At 38.5% G+C, this 20,091-nt stretch overlaps 1 protein-coding gene across 3 annotated transcripts in view; it reads left to right on the top strand.

Moving 5' to 3' along the window:
• enox2 (ecto-NOX disulfide-thiol exchanger 2) overlaps window positions 1-20,091 on the top strand; it is a 302,121-nt gene that overhangs the window by 93,503 nt on the left and 188,527 nt on the right. The window contains exon 1 of one of the 3 annotated variants that reach the window (XM_065271223.2): window positions 6,720-6,935. The exons of the other annotated variants lie outside the window; for them this stretch is intronic. Coding sequence (XP_065127295.2) covers window positions 6,914-6,935 — 22 coding nt within the window. The 5' untranslated portion in view covers window positions 6,720-6,913. Of the gene's footprint in view, window positions 1-6,719; window positions 6,936-20,091 lie in introns of those variants that run through there. 3 annotated transcript variants of the gene reach the window in all.

The raw sequence follows: 20,091 nt of genomic DNA on the forward strand, positions 1-20,091 counted from the left end.
AAACACTTGTACATGAAATCATAACCGTTTGTTGGTCCAAAAAGGTTGTAGGCTTATAGTGTAGCTTCAGTTCAATGCTATGCAATGGCTGTACATGTACGTATACAGGATATGAGGTGACCTAAATTAATTCCATTTTTGTTTTCAGGGTTTTAATTGACCCAAGTGTTTAATGGGTCAGTAAAATTATCTTTCATCTTTGCATTAATGAAATATGAGCCCACAGCAGGTTTTAATCATTCTTTGTGAGGTGAGAGAATGCATTCGATGCTACTTTGAGAACGTTTGACATGATTTTACGTGTTGAAGATCTAAAAATATCAAAACACTATTTGTGACTAACAGCATGCAGTATGATTAAGTGAAAAATCTATCATAACTCACATTAATGTGGAAAATCAGATGTTGCGGGTGAAATGCGTGTTTTTCATGCTTGCTGTTTTCTAGCTGAAGGGCAAACCTCTCCAGCTGGGAGCATGGCTGGTGTCTAAGAAAGGAGAAAAGTAGCTTGGCTTTGTGAATGTGAGTCGTCTGTCAGGCACCTAAACTTCATTACTACCAAATATATAGCCGACAGATGAGGGAATACGGTGAGATCCACACTTTTCCTAAACTCAGAATATTAACAGAAAAGCCAGATCCTATTAAGTTATTAGTCGTAATTCTACCTGTAGGCGGGAGTTTTAATACATGGTGGGGTGTGTGTTAAAATTTAAAGCGAGAAATGTCTGTTCGATTACAGTAAATGAAAAGAAAGTGCACTGTTTAGACAGACTTTGGTTTTACTTATTGGGTTAATTTACAGATAAGAGCTTAGACATGCAAGAAAGCTCTTATATGTGAAAGCTTTTCTTTCAAGAATGATTGTTTTTCACTTAGTCTTAAAGGAATATTCAATTTTCTTAAAAGAAAAATCCAGATAATTTACTCACCACCATGTCATCCAAAATGTTGATGTCTTTCTTTGTTCAGTCGAGAAGAAATTATGTTTTTTGAGGAAAACATTGCAGGATTTTTCTAATTTAAATGGACTTTAATAGAGCCCAACATTTAATACTTAACTCAACACTTAACAGTTTTTTTCAACTGAGTTTCAAAGGACTATAAACTATCCCAAACAAAGCATTAGGGTCTTATCTAGCGAAACAATTGTCATTTTGACAAGAAAAATAAAAAATATGCTCTTTTAAACCACAACTTTTCGTCTAGGTCTGATCCAGCGCAACCTAACGTAAATGCATAGTGACGTAGGGAGGTCACGTGTTACATATATAAAACGCACATTTGCGGACCATTTTAAACAATAAACTGCCACAAAGACATTAACTAGTATCAGTTGACATACAACAACGTAGGAAGGGTCCTCTTTCAACACACTTGTAAACACTGGGGCGGAGTTTCGCGTTCGTCTTCTGTGACCTCTTGACGTCATGACGTATTGCGTGGGGTCACATCAAGCATCACGACCGGATCTACGTGACGAGAAGTTGTGGTTTAAAAGTGTATATTTTTTATTTTTCTTATCAAAAATGACAATTATTTCGCTAGATAAGACCCTTATGCCTCGTTTGGGATCGTTTAGAGTCTTTTGAAACTCCGTTGAAAAAAACTGTTAAGTGTTGAGTTAAGTGTTGAGTGTTGGGCTCTATTAAAGTCCATTAAAATTTGAAAAATCCTGCAATGTTTTCCTCAAAAAACATAATTTCTTCTCGACTGAACAAAGAAAGACATCAACGTTTTGGATGACATGGTGGTGAGTAAATTATCTGAATTTTTCTTTTATGAAAAAATGGAATATTCCTTTAATAAAAAATTAAAATACACAGTTAGATAAAGTTCTCGCAATATGTACCCCAGCTGTCACTGGGGCAGTAAATGGTCCTAATATGTATACATTTGGTAATAATATGAGATACTAATATGAATTCTTTAGGTGCAAATGTGTGCTTTTTGAAAGGGTGACAGCTTTGGTACATTTTTTGGGGGGGGGTACATATTTTGAGCAGTGGCGGCTCGTGACTGCTCTTCCGAGGGGCGCAAATTCAAAATAAGTGTTCGGAGTGTCGTATGTTGCTTGCGTTTTCAAAATATGTGTTTGTTGTGTCATGTGAACCATGTGCATCATAAACTCTGATTATGCATGAGATTATGCGAGTATCTGGCAAACGCGAGCGTCTCTTTTATCATTGACCCTTTAGAGGCGTCTGCAGCAGGCACTTATTTTGACAGAACACGTGATGCACACAGGATCACACGACATGGAGAACACATATTTTTAAATTACGAACCACATACATGATGGGCTACATACATGTTGTGACGAACTTCACATCGAGCGCCCTCGAAAACAGAAGTCACCGACGGACACTGATTTTGACATATGTGACTTTGACGTGATATATGAAATTACTGAGGCACAGCTTTGTAAATAGTATAACAATAATAATAATAATAATAATAAAGTGACTATTTCGACTAATCAAAAACAGCACAATTCCACATGTATTTCTATAATTGCACTATTTTATGAGAATATAAAAATATAAAATGCTTTTTGTATCCTCTTTGGTTGCTAAATATTCAGACTAGCTCATTATTAAGGATGGCAGAGTAAACAGCTCATAGTAAAACGGTCAATGTTTGCATCCGTGCACATCAAAGCATTCCAGATACATTTTTTGGAAGGCATTTACTGCCAAAAATGACTCAAAGACCAATGGTGGATAAAGCAACTGTGTGTCAGGATGTTGTGGTGCGCCAAAATAAGCAAATTTATTATTTACGTCCAACATCCAAATATATAAAAACACTCAGTACACTTAAGTTTTAAAAGCCCCACGTTGAATATCTGCATTCTTGTTTGTGCTTCAATATACGAAGTATCCCTTAATTCGGTAAAGTCTTTATTTTTTAAGGCCAGCAGCGTGTTTATTAGGTTTGAGATAAACAAGCAGCTGTAGCAGGCCACAGTTTCCACCCACACTCCTATCAGGATTTTACGAGACCGCTACAACATCAAACCCTGCTGTCACGACACCGGTCTCCTAACTGCAACACACAGTGGAACTGTAAATTCCCGCCGAATGTGTTAAGACATCTGTTAAATGTTTCTGACTCTCTTAGCTATGAAAGTAGCCCTGACTATGCCACACAGCTCAGGCCTGAGATACTGAGTCGTAAACATGGAGGTGATAAAGTTCATTTGGATTCCTACAAGCCAAGGGATTATTTAACCTTCCCTGGACTCCAGCACAGTGCGTGTGTCGCACGCAACACCTTGTTGCACTTAAATTGTTCAGATGGAAACGGAAATGGGGGTGATGGTCTTTAGCATTGCGGGGTTGACTTGCGTGTATGCTTGAGCCAACTTTAGTGTGCTAATTTGACATCTTTGATGAATGTATGACTTTAAATTCAAAGGTTGTTTGTCCCCTTAAATGTATTTGGCTGCATTTATGTAAAATGACCTTTACAGGGGGTTCACACCAGCCGCATTCAAGGCGTCAGATTCTCGTCTACCGTGTCTAGTTTGCCTCTTGAACATTTTGAGTATACTCACGTTTTTCCACCAAAGTTTACATTTTTCAACTCGCGCGTTTGCAGCAGCAACGCTCAATTCGCGCCATCGCGCAAACTAGATGTGCAAAAGAGGCGGAATCGTGTCTAGACCCGCGCTAAACGCCTCATTCGTGCCGGGGGACCTCTAGACGCGTATGAACGCGTCTTCACATTGACTTAACATTGAAATAACTCGCACTTGATGCCTCTACCGCGCAGTGTCGTTTCCGTCAGCGGTGACGATAGCAAAATTATTTCTTTGACGCACCTATTTTTATGACGATAACGCGACTGGCTTAAAATGGCTCGAAGGTGACGAAAACATGACTAGACGCTTTTAAGTTTTGTTGACGAGACGAGACGGAACGAAAATGATTATAAGTCTAACGTTCACAATGCATGTCATTTCTGCCTATTTTGCATGAAATCTGTCTGTTTTTGGCTAAAAAGTATAAGCAATGCTGCCGCTTCCTATCTTTGTTTTGGGTATGCCCACCACCCGGCTGCCGCCATGCCGCGCAAGTGCACCAGATTTCACGCCCCATTCAGACAGCCAACGACAAGCAGTAGCAGAGCGACGCAATCTCATTCATTTAAATGGAAACCTGGCGACTTCCAGCGACACAAGCGAAAGTGACCGTTGGCGACCGTATGGGTGTGTCCAGCGACACGAGAAAGTTAAGAAAAGTTTAACTTTATGCAAATGTTGAGCGACTTTCGGGAGCGACTACCAATGAGAACGAAGCAGTGGAGTTCACGTCATCCTTCTCTCGTCAGTTACTGGAGTGGATCGTACTCATTTGTTTATGACAAGCAGATTTAGAAACGCCTCATTGAAAGAGACAACCGTCACACAGCGACAACATCGCTGTCTGTCTGAATGCGGCGTCACACAACAACACACCTGCGGCTGTGGCGAGTTCGAAGGACCGTGGCGGTGACGCCAATAAACGGAAACAACGAGATGATCTATGGACATACTTTCATCTTGTGACATATTTCTGAGTGAAACGGAATTCCACACAAAGAAAATTGCAGGCGTGGCTTGTGTTATTTTGACTGTGAATTAATTGGATATAGAAAAGTGAGCATTTCATTCAGAAATGGAACTTACAGCTGCTGACATATGGGGGAGGCGGGGTTAACAGATGCTCCACCCAAGCCATCTAACTGACATCATCAGAGAAGGATCACAACAAGAATCCAAAAGAACATTTTCAGATTTTGATTCAAGTTTATAAGGGCACTTTTTTTAATAATGACTTATTAAAATTAGATAAATTGTTTAGGATAAACAATTCGATAATAGTCAGTTTTGATTTCATGGGGACTTTAAATGATCTTGAATATGTATTTCTTTCAACAGAACAGCAGATGAGTTTAGTAGTTTCCCTGTCTGCTGCCCTGAATGGCCCATACTTGTGCATTATTTAAGAGACCTTGGGGTTTTACTGTAGAGCCTGTTATAGTTTATATGGCAATTAGCCCTTGAGTTTAACTGTTGCTCTGCTCCCTCTACTGGTTCATACTCTCACAGTACCAATATAGTCACGCTTTACAGTGATAAAGAAACATATTATGATCCCTTATTACACACCCAAATGTTTGTTGCATTGTTTCACTAAAACATTACCACGGTAACCAGAGTTTTCCGCCACAATACTGGATCAATTTATCTAATAGTGATTTAATCAGAAATTGTGCTAATCATGGTGCATTTTCCTAACCATTAACCCATTATGTGACTTATCAGGATTTTTTATAAAATGACAAAATACTGTAGTATTTACTATAGTAAATTGTACTTTACTGTAGTAGTATGATGTTAATGCATAGTAGAGTGTTCCATAGTATTAATTAACTAAATTGAATTGATTAACTGTAAATAATGTAATATACATTCATGTTTACTACATTAAGCCGTATGTTACACTCTTCATTTTTATCTTTGTCCCTTGTTACCTTCTGCTTGTCTTCCTCATTGAGTTAATTAGTCCTTCATCTGTTTCAGTTTCCCTCATTGTCTTCATTGTGTATATATACCCTGTGTTCTCCTTTAGTCTTTGTCCAGTATCGTTAATGGTAGTGTGTATTTTCCTATATGTCTACCTGTTTATTATGTTATATATTAAAGTTTATCTTTTATTCTTACTCCTTGTCTCATCGTCCTTACACAGTCATATACTGTGACACTCTAGTAAATTGTAGTATACAGTATTATTTAATACAGTGTATACAGTAGTATTTATTACACTTTGAAAATGCATACTAAAGTATTCTGTTATATTTACCATAGTAAATTAGTACTGTAGTACACTTGTAGTAAGTTGTAGTGTACTGTAGTATATTGTTTATGTATACTAGTGTATTCCATAGTATTAAGTATAGTGAATTAACTATAGTAAATAATGTAGTATACTACTTTAATATTTTCTATAGTAAGCTGTAGTAAATTGCAGTATACAGTAGTATGTGGTACACTTTGAAAATACTACAGTATTCTTTTACAATATATATTTAGTATAGTGACTTTCCTGTAGTAAATACTTTAATATTTACTCTAGTTTATTATTGAAGTATGTAATAGTGGTACTGTATTATAATAATTACTACACTTTATTAATGTACACTACTATTCTGCAGTATTAACTGTGAATAAATAGGCTAATTGATCAACTGTAGTTAATACTGTTGAAAAGTTTAATACTTACTATGATAAAGTAAAAAAAAAAAAACTAGTATTTATGCATTTTACTACAGTTTACTATAGTCTAAATATACAACAGTATATTTATGAGCGGTGAGGTCGGTGACGTCAAACGCAACTCTCACAACAACACATACTCGGCTGCTATTTTAGCACACAAAACCCAATTTATTACATTTTACTGTTTAATTAGAAATCAGGTAGTTTTGGCACACTATTATAACAATAAAACTAATCATGTGATGAATTATTTTGTGCAGTGTCACAGTTGAAAACATAACTAAAAGCATTATTGTCCTTAAATATCACATAACAATAAACGGCGCATTTTTATGAATGGGTTCCTCAGTAAGACACCGTCCAGTACTGTTAGGGGAGGTCAAATAAACTTTAGTGGCACCTAAAATAACCTGCGTTATGATCAGATCGCGCGTGGCCAACAGTCGAGACTGTGCTGTGTTGAGCGTAACCGTGGATCCTCCTCTCTGCCTCGCTCTCTCTCCCTCTGTGGTCTGCTCACTTTAAAGCAGTTATAAGCGCAGCGGACCCACAGACACCAGCAGCACAGCTCCCAGACCGGAATATCGTCCGCTGGCAGAATCTTACGGGACTTTATCAGGCGTCTTTTCGAACCGAACCCACGGGACGATGTTCCTCGTGCAGTATACAGGTACGCGCTCTCCACTATAACTTTATTTTATAGATTAAAGACACGAGATGGGATCGTTCCCGTGCAGGCTATGTGATATATAACGTTAACGTTAAGAGTCGGGAGCCGCCCGTTAAAAACGGATGTTACGGACTGATAAATGAATGAAAACTCCGTTAAGATTTATGAATTGTGAGAGTATGCTGCATTCACACGTTAATAACGGCAAGGGTCTCGCGCTTCACTTTAAATACGGATCGGAGCGATGTTTCGCTATCATATTTCGCGTGTCTTGTAAAATCTAATGAGCTGCTTACCAAGTCAGCATACGCGTTTGCAGCGTTTTTGAAGATGACGGCCGTGAGAGGAATCGGAATGACCAAATCTGCTGTTTAGGTAGACGGCGTGCTACCAGCGCGTATTGTTACCAGACAACCAGCGCGTCGTGCAGACGCAGAGACGGTCATTGATAGAGGTGTAGAGTTTGACAGCTCCAGCGATTTAAACAACTGTTACTGTTATTATAACGCCCGTTATAATGACATTATAATGTTGTTGTTATTCAATAAGTTACATTGCTTGCTTGTGTTCCCGTCTGCGCTTTCTGTGTCTGCAACGTGATGTTTACGAAGCCATTATAATATAGATACAGTAGGCTAGAAACTCAAATATGTCCAATACGACCAGTTGTACTTTTTAAAGCTTGTTTGATGACTAGTGTCATTTACAAACTATTTGTATAACATTTTTATGTTGGACTGCAAAGTATGTTGTCAGGTATTGTGCTTTGTTGCTCGAAAGCTGCTGTGTCAAGTTAATAAAACAAAGCTAATCTTGATAAAGTGAATATAGTGAAAAAAATAAATTTGAAGATCAGATAAACCATGTGAATCAAGCATGTATAATTCTAACAGAGATTTCTTTATAATTCTCATTATTTCTGATGTCATTTATTATGAAGCTTGCATTTTTGTAGGTGTCCTATATGAATACTTTATTCCCAGTATGCGATAAAGGGGAAACTGATATTTTTTTCTTCATTACAGAGTCATGCTTTCCATTTGTAGCATTACATGAATCAAGTGTACCTGTTGTGTATACTTGTTAATAAGATACTAGCATAGTCCGTAGCCTAATCAGTAGTCAGTTTGTGTTGTTGACAAATAAACTATAAATCTTCCATATGGTGTGACATAGCAAAAATGTAGAAGGCAAAATGTTATAACATTAAGATAAACCTCTCTTAGCTATTTGAGTTTTTCCTAAATTTTTGCTATGTGACACCATATGCCACATTTACATGTCAACCCAATAATTTCTGTCGTCAAGGATTTGTTACCAGCCCAATCCAAGCATGATGGAAAAAGCCTTGTATTGGTGTATGACAGCCATGAACTTCCTGGTACAGCTCTTTTGGTGGACAGGGAGTGGCCATTTAAATTGCACATAATGGATAGTCTCTGAGATTTAAGAGCAGAGAGACTGAAAATGACAGGGGATGGCAAAACTGACGAATTAAAATACAGTTGTGACAGAAGTTCTAGATAAAATGCCCGGTAGCGAGGCATGGTTTGTTAAGTTTCATAAAACTAAAGTTGGAAGAAAGAAACAAGTTTGTGTGGTGGGCAGATGTCTGTTTGGTGATTCAAAGTCTGTCTTTTGAAAAATACCAAGGGGATTTAAAATATATTTGTTTCTGAGAAAGGAAATGGACAATGTCAACAACAAAAAAGCATAGAATAAATAGGAATAGTTGTTGTTAGGGGTAATTACTTAAACAATTAAATTCATTTAAAGTCATTTTATACCTGCCTGATTTTAGGATCTGTTTATTTACATTAACATGCAGGCTTAATCCAGTTCACCTTTATTGTATGGAAAAGATAATCACTGACATTTTTTCAGTTGCTTCTAATAAGAAAGTCACAAAGGAAGACAATGGTAGATAATCAATGGTCTTCATTTATTAGGAATAGGTTCAATGTCTAAAACTTTAAAGGTGCCATAGAATGTAAATCTGTATTTAGGCATAGATGAAAAATACGAGCTCTGTACATGGTAATGACATATCATGAGCTTCAAACACGATTATTTCCTCCTTTTTATTTAAACTTTGTGCATGCAAAAGACCACTGGAAAACAGACCAATCACAGTGACATCACAGTCGAAATGTACGCCCCAACATTAAATTACACATTAAATTAATTACAATGATGTTATAGTGCTAAAAACAAAGATGTGACTTTTTAGTTAGCTTATATGCTAGCGTTTAGGCAGAAGTTTTACTACTGACATTCATAGATATGTACACTAGATTTCACCTTGGCTAAGGCAGTTCATTGAACAGAATGCGTCAAATAAAGCCGCCATCTTGAAACAGGGGAGCCCCGCATCAGCGTCATTGTAAGCAATGGTGTAACGGAAATAAAATCACCATAAATTGTCATGAATGCGATTTTCTTGGTTTTCTTTCAGTTCGTTTCAACAGTCAGACATGTATTTACCATTGAGTCCAGAAAAGTTTTGATATTATGAAAATCTACTTTTTCTAACTATAATGCATAGTGCTAGTAGGCCTGACATCAATACGGGGAACAAAAGTCCGGCATCGTCCATGAATTCGAAGTACAGGCGGAGTTAGCAGGTTTACCTAGCTACTTCCTATGACAAGACCCCTGTTTCAAGATGGCGGCGGCTTTGACGTATGCTTAGAACTGCAAGGCGACATCTAGTGTATATATCTATGACTGACATTAACTGAGACTTACGTTTTGCAGGTCCATACTGAAAAAAACACAAATAAACTTACCACTCAGAAACGTCCATTAAAGGAATAGTCTATCCATTTTCAATATTAAACTATGTTATTACCTTAACTAAGAAGAGTTGATACATCCCTCTATCATCTTAGTGCGTGCACATAAGCGCTCGGGCGCGCTGCGACACTTCAATAGCATTTAGCTTAGCCCCATTCATTCAATGGTACCAAACAGAGATAAAGTTGGAAGTGACCAAACACATCAACGTTTTTCCTATTTAAGACGAGTAGTTATACGAGCAAGTTTGGTGGTACAAAATAAAACGTAGCGCTTTTCTGAGCGGATTTAAAAGAGGAACTATATTGTATGGCGGAACAGCACTTTTGGGAGTACTTCGACTCGGCGCTGTAACACTCTCCCTCTCCCATGAGAGGGAGAAGGGGAGCGGATTTTTTAGGCGAATCGATCTACTCCCAAAAGTGCTGTTCCGCCATACAATATAGTTCCTCTATTAAATCCGCTTAGAAAAGCGCTACGTTTTATTTTGTACCACCAAACTTTCTCGTATAACTACTCGTCTTAAATAGGAAAAACGTTGATGTGTTTGGTCACTTCTAACTTTATCTCTGTTTGGTACCATTGAATGAATGGGGCTAAGCTAAATGCTATCGAAGTGTCGCAGCGCGCCCCAGCGCTTACGTGCACGCACTAAGAAGATAGAGGTATGTATCAACTCTTCTTGGAAAATGAGTAGACTATTCCTTTAACAATCTCCAAACAATTGATTATCTCTCAAGATCTGTATCTTCGTCTGATACAGGCTCAAACATATAAGGCTTTGAGATCTACCAGCTATTGAGTGACTGACAGAGCTCCACATTATTATTCATAACCCTTTCAAATCAGGTAATAATAGACCATTTAATTCTGAGGGCAAATTATAGGGTTATAAATGGACATGTAAAAATGTTTCTGGATAATTTTTGCACATACCTTATATGTAGATATTAAAGAACAATTTACATATTATTAAAATGCATTCTTTGGCACCTTTAAAACCTTTTAGTTGGAAATAAATGTGTTAATGCGATGTTATAAATGGAAGTTACTTTGAACTATTACAAGGTGAACCACAATAAAAGACCAATCTTTCAAGGATCTTAAAATTGTTTCTGTCTTAAATGTTACCATGGAAACAAAAAGATAGCCCGATCTGACAAACCTGTTGCTATGTCAAACTAACATTCAGTGTGCTATTTAATTTTATTTGGAGGTTGCTATACTTCAGTACCTGCTCAGCTTTGAAGCCTTTGCTTTAATACTTTGAGGGAATCAACTTTGTTTGTCCTTGTGTGTCTGTAAAGGATTTTCCTGAGATCTCTTTGTTGTAGGAAATAACTTTTATTTATTATATAGAGCCCACATGATTCTTTCTTTGAAAATAATTGGTATTATTGTTTTAAACTATGTCTATAGTTACAGTACAATGCTTTTTTCAACATACATTCCCTGTGCTGTACTTAAGGGAAAGAGACTGTCCCTATTTATGTCAATTTACATTTATCCGAGCTCAAAGCTCCGACACTACGCCAAATGTGCTTTATTATCATATTTAATTACATATGTTAATGCAAACTATCATGGATTTCACTAATGAAATCCATGCTATAATGGCCCTGTGTGTGTGCACGTGAACATTCCCCAAACCTCATTTCCATGCATGTGCAGTATTTTTGCTTTAATTGAGTTCGTTGTACTTTCACGGCTCTCCACGTGGCAGTGGCTCCAACAGTTTGCACAAAGCCTTGTCTTTCTGTGGTTTGTTAATTAAAAGCCGTGGTATCCAGCACTAAAGAACGGTGTACCTGATAATTGACGCTACAACAAATGTTCCTCTGTGTTAGATAATGAAGAGCCGTGCTGCTCTGTGTGCTGCTGGGTAAGAGTTATCAGCCCGTGTTTCATTATTCCACATGTTTTGAGAGCATAATGAGACATAGTTATAAATGTTTACTGTATTTGACAGTTTTACTGTAGCTTTGGAAAGAAAACAACGGATGTGATTATATTATTAATACTTTGTAGTTTGTACTATAGCGAATGTTGAATAGACCTATTTTACCTTTTGAGCAAACTGATGTTAACCTGAAGGTTTGAACTTTTTCTAAGCGCAATTCTCTGTTTCATTAAACTCCTTAAAAACACACTTAACCCGTCTTAAATCCTAATGAGAAGTGCATGTGTGAGTTTTATTTTCCCTAATTGTTTTTATAAGGCCTTTTGTGTGTTTGTCTGGTTCTGTGCTCTCAAGATGTGCCAGAGCATAACAATGCGGTCGGGTCTCTCCATCTGTTAATGCTAAATAGTCCGTCCCAGCACATTGAGATTTCAAAACATTACATTCCTGCTTAATGTGTTTCTTTTGTCAAAATGGCATTGGTAATATTTATTTGGTGACATGAATACGGCACACGTTGATATTCCTCTTTTTATTGTGTGTGAATTATGGCTGGCTCGGGAGGCTTGTATGTAGGTTTTGTTTGACATCTACTACTCATGCTGAAATGGGTATTATACTGTGTGAATTATAAAAGTGTGTGTATGCTCTAAACATCCAAGTGTTCAGGAAAAGCATTCAACTTCACATAAGCCTGGTGGGCTCTCAAGGCACAAGAGGAGGTTCGGGTTCAAGTGTCCGTGACAGCGGCTCCTCTGATTCCGATGCTACCTCCAGTGAAAGTGAGATAGGAGACAGCAAGCCCTTGAATTCAGCACCAACTAACAACGAAGCAAGTTTAATATCCACCTCTCTTGCTGTGATAAGTAACGGCTTTGGGTCCAGCAGAACTGTCGAGCTTGTGTTCAACACTGGAAAATGAGATAAACACTGAGTTTCTCATTGCAGCCCCACTTTTGCATCACAGGAGGTGTCTAATTTAACTTCACCACCGAGTGGTGCTTGTCCACAAACGGGCAACATTTCACGGTTCTTTCTTTCTGTCTAATTTAACCCCTAGGGATGTTAGCCGCGCTGAGTTCAGTCAGCAGGGCACGCTGGGTTGCCAACGGCCAAATGCAGCCACTGGAGAAGCACTAAGCTTTGGTCTTCATCCCAGTCTGTGATAGAGCAGATTGGCGGCTTAAGGTCTGCCACCCACTGCTGTCGGGGCTCTGCAGAGACGGGCGAGTCAAATCAGTGGGCTTTTCCAACTGAGACACCCATAATACCGGCCATCAGTGTCGCAGCGCACGACCGGTGTGGGAGATAAAGCGTACCCGAGTTTTTGTTGTTACTCCGGTATTTTTTTTCCTCCCACAGCGCTGCCAGGAAAAACAATTGGAAGCAGCGCAGCATATAGCATGATGGATCATCCTGAAGATGCAGGATACTACATCTCTCAAGTGCTTTTGCCAGGACCCGTGAGAATGCACAGAGATGCGAATGCTAGCACACTCTAGATAATGGAAAAATTACACGTTCCTCATATTTTTCATTGAACAATATGAATCTGCGCTGAAATTGCTTTTTCGTTTAAGCCAGACTATTGTAGGTACTGTAACTCAAAGATGTGCAGAGGTTGAAGTAAAAAACTTTTCTTTTTTTAATAGTTACAAGCTTTCTTCACCTTACACCCTATTTGAACTCTTAAGCGCTTTATGAATCATTTACAGTATATATCATTTCTGTCTGCAGTAGGAAGTTAAGCCTAGCCCAGTGATTTTCCATCTCATGTTTGGAGATGGAGCCGGTCAGCTGCTATTTTAACATAAACACACAGACCCCTAAAAACCACCTCCTTTCATTAGTAATTTAAGGGGTTTCTAAAAAAGCGAAACGCAATTTAAAGGATGAATGCACAGTGTTTTATTTGAGGGTGGACGTCAAAGGATAGACTGTAACTGCTAGCCTTTACTAGTCAGATGTTGCCAGTAACCGTCCTCCTAGCAGTATAAATAGTATTGCTTAACCTTTTACGAGACTTTGAAAGTGGCTTTAAATATGTTTTAATATTTTTTTAAGATGCGTTTTGACAGTTCTTACCTCCTCCCGACGCACAGGCTCGGTTTTTACGCAATAAAAGGCGACGTATCAGGAGGGTTTGATGATTTACCGCTGGTTTCGTCCCTAACTTTATTGCTATCTCTATTTTTACCGTAGGAATGCGCGCTGCGGAGATGACCCAGTAAATCTCGATACCCTCGTAAGAGAGGTCGAGCTGGTTTACAGCTCGAGATCTCTCATTACTTTTTTGTTTGTGCTTTGACCTCCTCTCAACCTTGACAGTCCACGGTGCTGCAAATCTGCAAACCTTCAAATTCTATTAAGCTCTTTGGTTTATCCACAAGGGAAATTTTATGAAATTAAACCATTTTAGTTCGATATCGAACGTTTTGTGCTTTTGTTAGCACTTTATCTGGATTTTTCACAAGACCTTCTTCAAGTGAACAAAGCATCGTCCGCAGCAATTGTTCCTTGTTCCCAAATGAATCGGTACCCACCTAATTAATTTGACAGAAAGTCACCTTCATTGTTCAGCCTTGCTCCCTTATCGAGCCTTAAGCATACTTGAAATTTTGTACACTATGTTTGGATAACAAAACAAGGGTAGCGGAGTGATTATATATCATAGTCTCATTCAGAATACCAGCACAGCTTCTCCAGGGTATGGGACAACCAGAAAAGTTTCTCCCCAAGGTCTCTCCGAGGTTAAGGACATTTACCTTTAGTTGACGTATCACAACTCAAAGAAAAGGGAATATCTACCTTAACTGAAGTATAATTAATTAAATTGTCATTTCAGCAGTGAAAAGCTCTCCAGCTCACAGGATCTTCCCGGACTTTCACCCCACGGTGCTAAAATCTCTCGTCGAGGCTTAAAGCTGTCAATCTGATCGACTCATAAATCCATGGGACGCGGCTAATCACATTCAGTAGCTTTACTGCAGCAGGAACAAGGTGCCAAAGCTGAGATTTAGGTGGGGATGCACCAGGTGTCCGGATGCTCAGCGACACTGTGGCCTGCCAGCTTGGTTCTCGCAAAACCACGGCCACCGCTGGCCCAGAAGATAATCCATCTGTCAACACCTGTCAGACGGTTCCCTGGTGCCCGTGCACCCACGTGCCTGCGTTGACAGGGTGATTCAGCTTACAGCTGTGTTGCATCAGTGATGACCACTCAAGCAAACCCACTGTAGGTGTGATCATCCATTCTCGGATAAACATTGTACGTCAGCAGCGTTCTCGAGCTAATGACAGAATGACTGACCTCTTTCATTTCCTGTGGCTCTCGTCATCTGGGAGTTGACGGCACATGATGGGGTGTTTCAGGTCGGAGACATGTCGGAAATGACGCGCACCTTTAGAGAGGAGCTGCCACAATTGACTGAACATCATCGCACTGAACATAGCTATTACAGAAAGGAAAGTAATTGGATCCACAAATCAGCAGACGGGTACAGGTTTATAGTGGCGTGCAGGTTTATGGTCTTATATTGAAAGGTTTGGAAAGAGGGTGTCAGGGTTTGACATTGTGGGTAGGCTCTGACAGCAAGGACCTTCCTGCCCTCAAGGGGCTTGTTGGCAAGGAGATGGAAATTTACCTTACTTGAAGTACAACTGTGCCAATCCAGCTACATCTCCAAATGGTTTACTGTATGTGAAAGTTAATGAGAGGCTGGATGCTCAGATCTGCCAAATCTTGGATACTTGTTGGTGATTTTCTAAAACATTTTTCTTAGTTGTCTGTGTGGTATAGCAGCGCCGTCGGTTTCCTCTGTACACAGCCAGAGGAAGTGGGAAGGTTAGTGGGAAGGTTACTGGAGAGGAAACTGCGTGATGTGACTAAAAAGAAGATACATATTAGTACACTAAGTTAAGTCAGATCTCTCTCTCTCTCTCTCTCTCTCACACACACACACACACTGTCCTTTTATGTCATCCTCCATCTCTATCTTGTCTCTCTTTCGACACTGTTGTCAGTGTGAACGATGGAAAAGGTGGATTAATTGTTTTCTACAGGTAAGCAAGACGCCTCTAACATTCTGCTTATTTGAATCCTAGCAAGGTCCCATATGTTCTGTGAAATCTGTTCCTCTTCTCGGCAAGGGTTAGCGGCATGCGCAGTGAAGCGGTGCTGCATTAAGACAGGCCCGGGCTGGGCTCCAGGAGCAGCACACTACCACCAGCTGATCCACAACACATTCATCTTGAATGTGGATCCGTGTCTGAAATACCTTCCCCGGCGAGACTTTCTCTGACCTTGGCTTAAGGCTTTGTTTCTTATGTAATTACCAGTCAGAGTAATAGACTGAATCTCAGGATCTTTACAGGTTTCACAAATGGTTTGGCTTTAGTTCTTTGTGGCCTTTTTGTTTTTATTACTGTAAATTACTTTGTTCCATGTTTGATTTGTTCCATTTGTAGAAGTCGCTTCCAAACATCTGTGAAAGCGTTTCAGTAGTGCATTTTACAAATATATTTGCATCATATTGGACATGTTCCTCTTTGGGCATTTGGCTTTGATGACAGCATGCACCCGAGCTGGCATAGAAATGCAGATCCTCAGGATCCATGTTATCCCAGCATGATTGAGAATGTTCCAAAGATTATCTCCTGTGCTTCATGGGAAAGATGGATATCTGGTCTTTCATTCATAGTTCATGTTCCATTCGTGCTCCTGTATAACACAATGGTAAAGCCTTAGATTAGCAGTGCAAAAGCTCATGGTTTCGAATTCAGGGAACACAAATACTGATAAAAAAAACTGCCAAATGCATAAATGTAGTCAATTGCTATTTTATTAGTGGACTAGAAATGCTTCCAATCTTAATGTTACTAATAGTTCTACTAATATTTATTTTAAATTTTACAGTAAAAAGTTTGATCATTTTTAAGTTTGATTTTAAATAAGATTTTGTTTATTGTTGGGGGGGCATTTTCGCCTTTAAAGTCACAATGACATTGAAATGAAAAACTGTTATTTGTTTTAAAATATTGTGGTATTTTTACAAATGGCTTATCTGTGAACTTCATTAGTTTAAAAAAAATCCACGTGCCCTCATAAAAGGGGACATTTAACATTACTTTTTTAAGATAGCAAATAAATCTTTGGTGTCCCCAGAGTACATATATAAAGTTTTAGCTCAAAATACCATTTGGATAATTTATTGTAACATGCTAAAATGCCATTTTGGGTGTGTCCTTTTAAATGCAAATGAGCTGATCTCTAAACTAAAAGGCAGTGCCGTGGTTGGATAGTGCAGATTAATGGGTGGTATTATCCCCTTCTGACATCACAAGGGAAGCCAAATTTCAATTACCTATTTTTTCAGATGCGTGCAGAGAATGGTTTACCAAAATAAATAAAAAGTTACTAGGTTGATATTTTAACATTTTCTATGTTGATACATGAACTGAGGACCCAATTATAGCACTTAAACATGAAAAAAGTCAGATTTTCATGATGTGTCTCCTTTAATCAAAAACCGCAAATCTCCTCCCATTCTTAACTGTTTCACTGCCAGCGTTTTAAAAAAAGTTGCCAGCTCCAGCATTTTTCAAAAAAATAAAAAAACGTTTTATCCTACCTTCATTAGTTCTCTTTTTATCACCTCTCACATATGGGTAGGTTTCTTCAAAAAAAAACGGAGACAATTAAATTTTTGTGATGGACTTTGGATAGAGATCAGATGCAGAGCGATCTTTAAAACATACACGGAGTTCTTTCTCTTTCATGTGAGGCGCTACTTCCGTGTTGTATAAGTTGTTATAAGATAATAGCACTATTGCGGAAAGACGGAAATTCTCGTCATTGGCAGGGAAGCGTTTTCTCTTAATTGACGAGTTATCTCGTCAATGGCGGCAATAGAGTTAAAACAATCAGTAGGAAAAGATCGCAGTTGTTAGCAAATATCAACTTTACCCAACTTCAAATGATCCAGTCAGTTTCCAATGGATAAATTCAAGGCCAGCCAAACCTTTTTTTCATTCCAGAAGCCATTTCACTCAGTTATACGTCACCATGACAATCCCTACTTCAGTTTCATGACAACTTTAATTGACAACAGTATTGTAAGGAGAGAACTGGAAAGTACTGGTTGGAGAAAGAAGGGAATGGGATCGGCAAAGTAAGCTGAGCTGGGACTCGAATTCGGGTTGCTAAAAACAAGTCTGTGCTACGTGTTGTAACACTACTCACTATACCAGACAAAAGGGTTTCAGACAAAAGCTATATGTTGTTTGACTATTAGACCCCATTTTCTAATGTACAATTTCTATCGTCTGTGCACTGGTAAAAATAAAAAGTTGATCCAACTTAAATAAAGTTACCTGGTTGCCTTAAATGTTTGTTTTTTTTTGAGTAAACTAATATTTTGAATTAACTTAATTTTAAGGCAACCCGGTAACTTATTTTTTTTAAGTTGGAGCAACATTGACATCACCAGACCCAAAATTCATTCAATGGTATTGATTTGTGAAGCCTAACCCAGATGGTATATCTTGGCCTCTGCAGTATATTGACATATCTGCCTATGTGTGTCTAACTGATACAATTCGATTGAACTTGAAAAACTCTAAAAAGATATATAATCTTAACTTTCCAAATGACTTCCTCTCAGAGAATGCGAGTTTAATCCTAAAAATACAATCCCATGAAATCATTGAATGCATTGCACACTGGTTTATAATGGGATCCTTGAATCGCAGGAGCAGTTTCTTGACAAGTGCTGCCAGCTCACAGTGACAGATGTCTAAGACTGATGTCACCCCTGGGGTTGTGGGTCTGTCAGATCGGAGGGTTGGGTATGCTGATGAACACATCAGATTGGGAAAGCCATTTTCTTAAATGTCTTATTTTGTACCATTCTTGGCTAAAAGCAAAGTTAATCTTAATGCTATGCTTGGGTTGTATCTAAATAAAGCATTTAGTGTACTTAGTTCACGCATGATGTCTGTGGAGAATCTCATGTAACAAAACACACATCCAGCGCACATTGCCGTCTATTTGCACATTTTAAATCACTGTGTTTTGCTTCAGTGTACTTGTAGATGTACCGTATCCAATGCAATCCTTCAAAAGAATGTGTTGGAGTGATCTGATTCTGATAGTGCTTAGCCAGCCGCAGCACATCAAATATTTAAGAGTGATCCTGGCTGAATTTCATTAGTAATAGAAAATGATTTTAAGTTGTTTTTTAAGGTTAAGCATATTAGAGCACATTAAATACAGCCTACTGTTTACAGTTCATTCCAATTAGATCTAAGCTTCATAGATCAGCCGTGCCCTAGAGATTATTAAAGCACCTTACCGCTCTCCATCATGGTTGGGTAACAGTTGGTCAGTAATGGATACTGTAATTATGCATTTTAGGAGTGAGACATTAGCATAAATAAGCTATGTGTTTTTTCTTTAATGAGAAAATTGCAATCGAGCTTTGGAAATGGCAAGACTTGGAGGTGAAAGTAAGGGTAAATAGTATTTTTTCATGCTCCCGTGGGACTGACATTGCTTATATCTCTAGGGTGTCATTAGCCATGTCATTGACAGCTCCATTTTTCTTTTATCCCGCTGTGCAGGTTACGATGCCTAGTGGATGCTGAGAAGAATGCCTGCGGTTTCAATCAATTCAGTGTTTTCTGTCTAGTTGAGAATTGTTGCTCACTAGATGCCCATGAGCTTCTTGCTATTGTAACCCACACTGGGGTGAATAACCATAATAGCTTGTTTTATCGTTTAGCCTTGCTCGGAGGATTGTCATAGAAACATTGCCAATCCTGTTTCTTTTTTTTATTTGGTTTATTTATTATTGTACTCTGTAGTTTGAAGTGGCTTGAAGTGTTTTAGTCTTACATTGCTTCTGGTGGTTCAGTGTGAATCACTGGTGGTTGGGCTTCTACATTGTACATTTTTTTTTGATCAACTTAAAGCAACACTATGTAGTTTTTTTACCTTTAAATAATGTCTCTAAAATTATTTCAGTGATAGAACAACTTTAAACTGGACAAATTGTACTGTTGCTGCAACCTGAGCAGCCTCCTAGCTGCTACAAGCACACTCTGAAAGTGGCGGTGGAGGGTAGGAAACACAGCCCCGCCCCTCCCCCTGCCTGCAGAAGAGTGTCTGATACCAGGCACTGTTGCGCTTTTCAACCACATGGGGGAGCAGAAAGTCATTTTTACATGGAAACTACATAGTGTTGCTTTAAAAAAGTAAGTTATCTGGTTGCTTTAAACTTTTAAAGGAGACATTTCACAAGACTTTTACAAAATGTTAAATAAATCTCTGGTGTCCCCATAGTACGTATGTGAAGTTTTAGCTCACAATATCATATAGATAATTTATTATAACATGTTAAAATCGCCACTTTGTAGGTTTGAGCAGAAATGTGCCGTTTTTGTGTGTGTCCTTTAAAATGC

Source organism: Paramisgurnus dabryanus, chromosome 16 (genome assembly GCF_030506205.2).
Source record: "Paramisgurnus dabryanus chromosome 16, PD_genome_1.1, whole genome shotgun sequence".
Lineage (NCBI taxonomy): Eukaryota > Metazoa > Chordata > Actinopteri > Cypriniformes > Cobitidae > Paramisgurnus > Paramisgurnus dabryanus.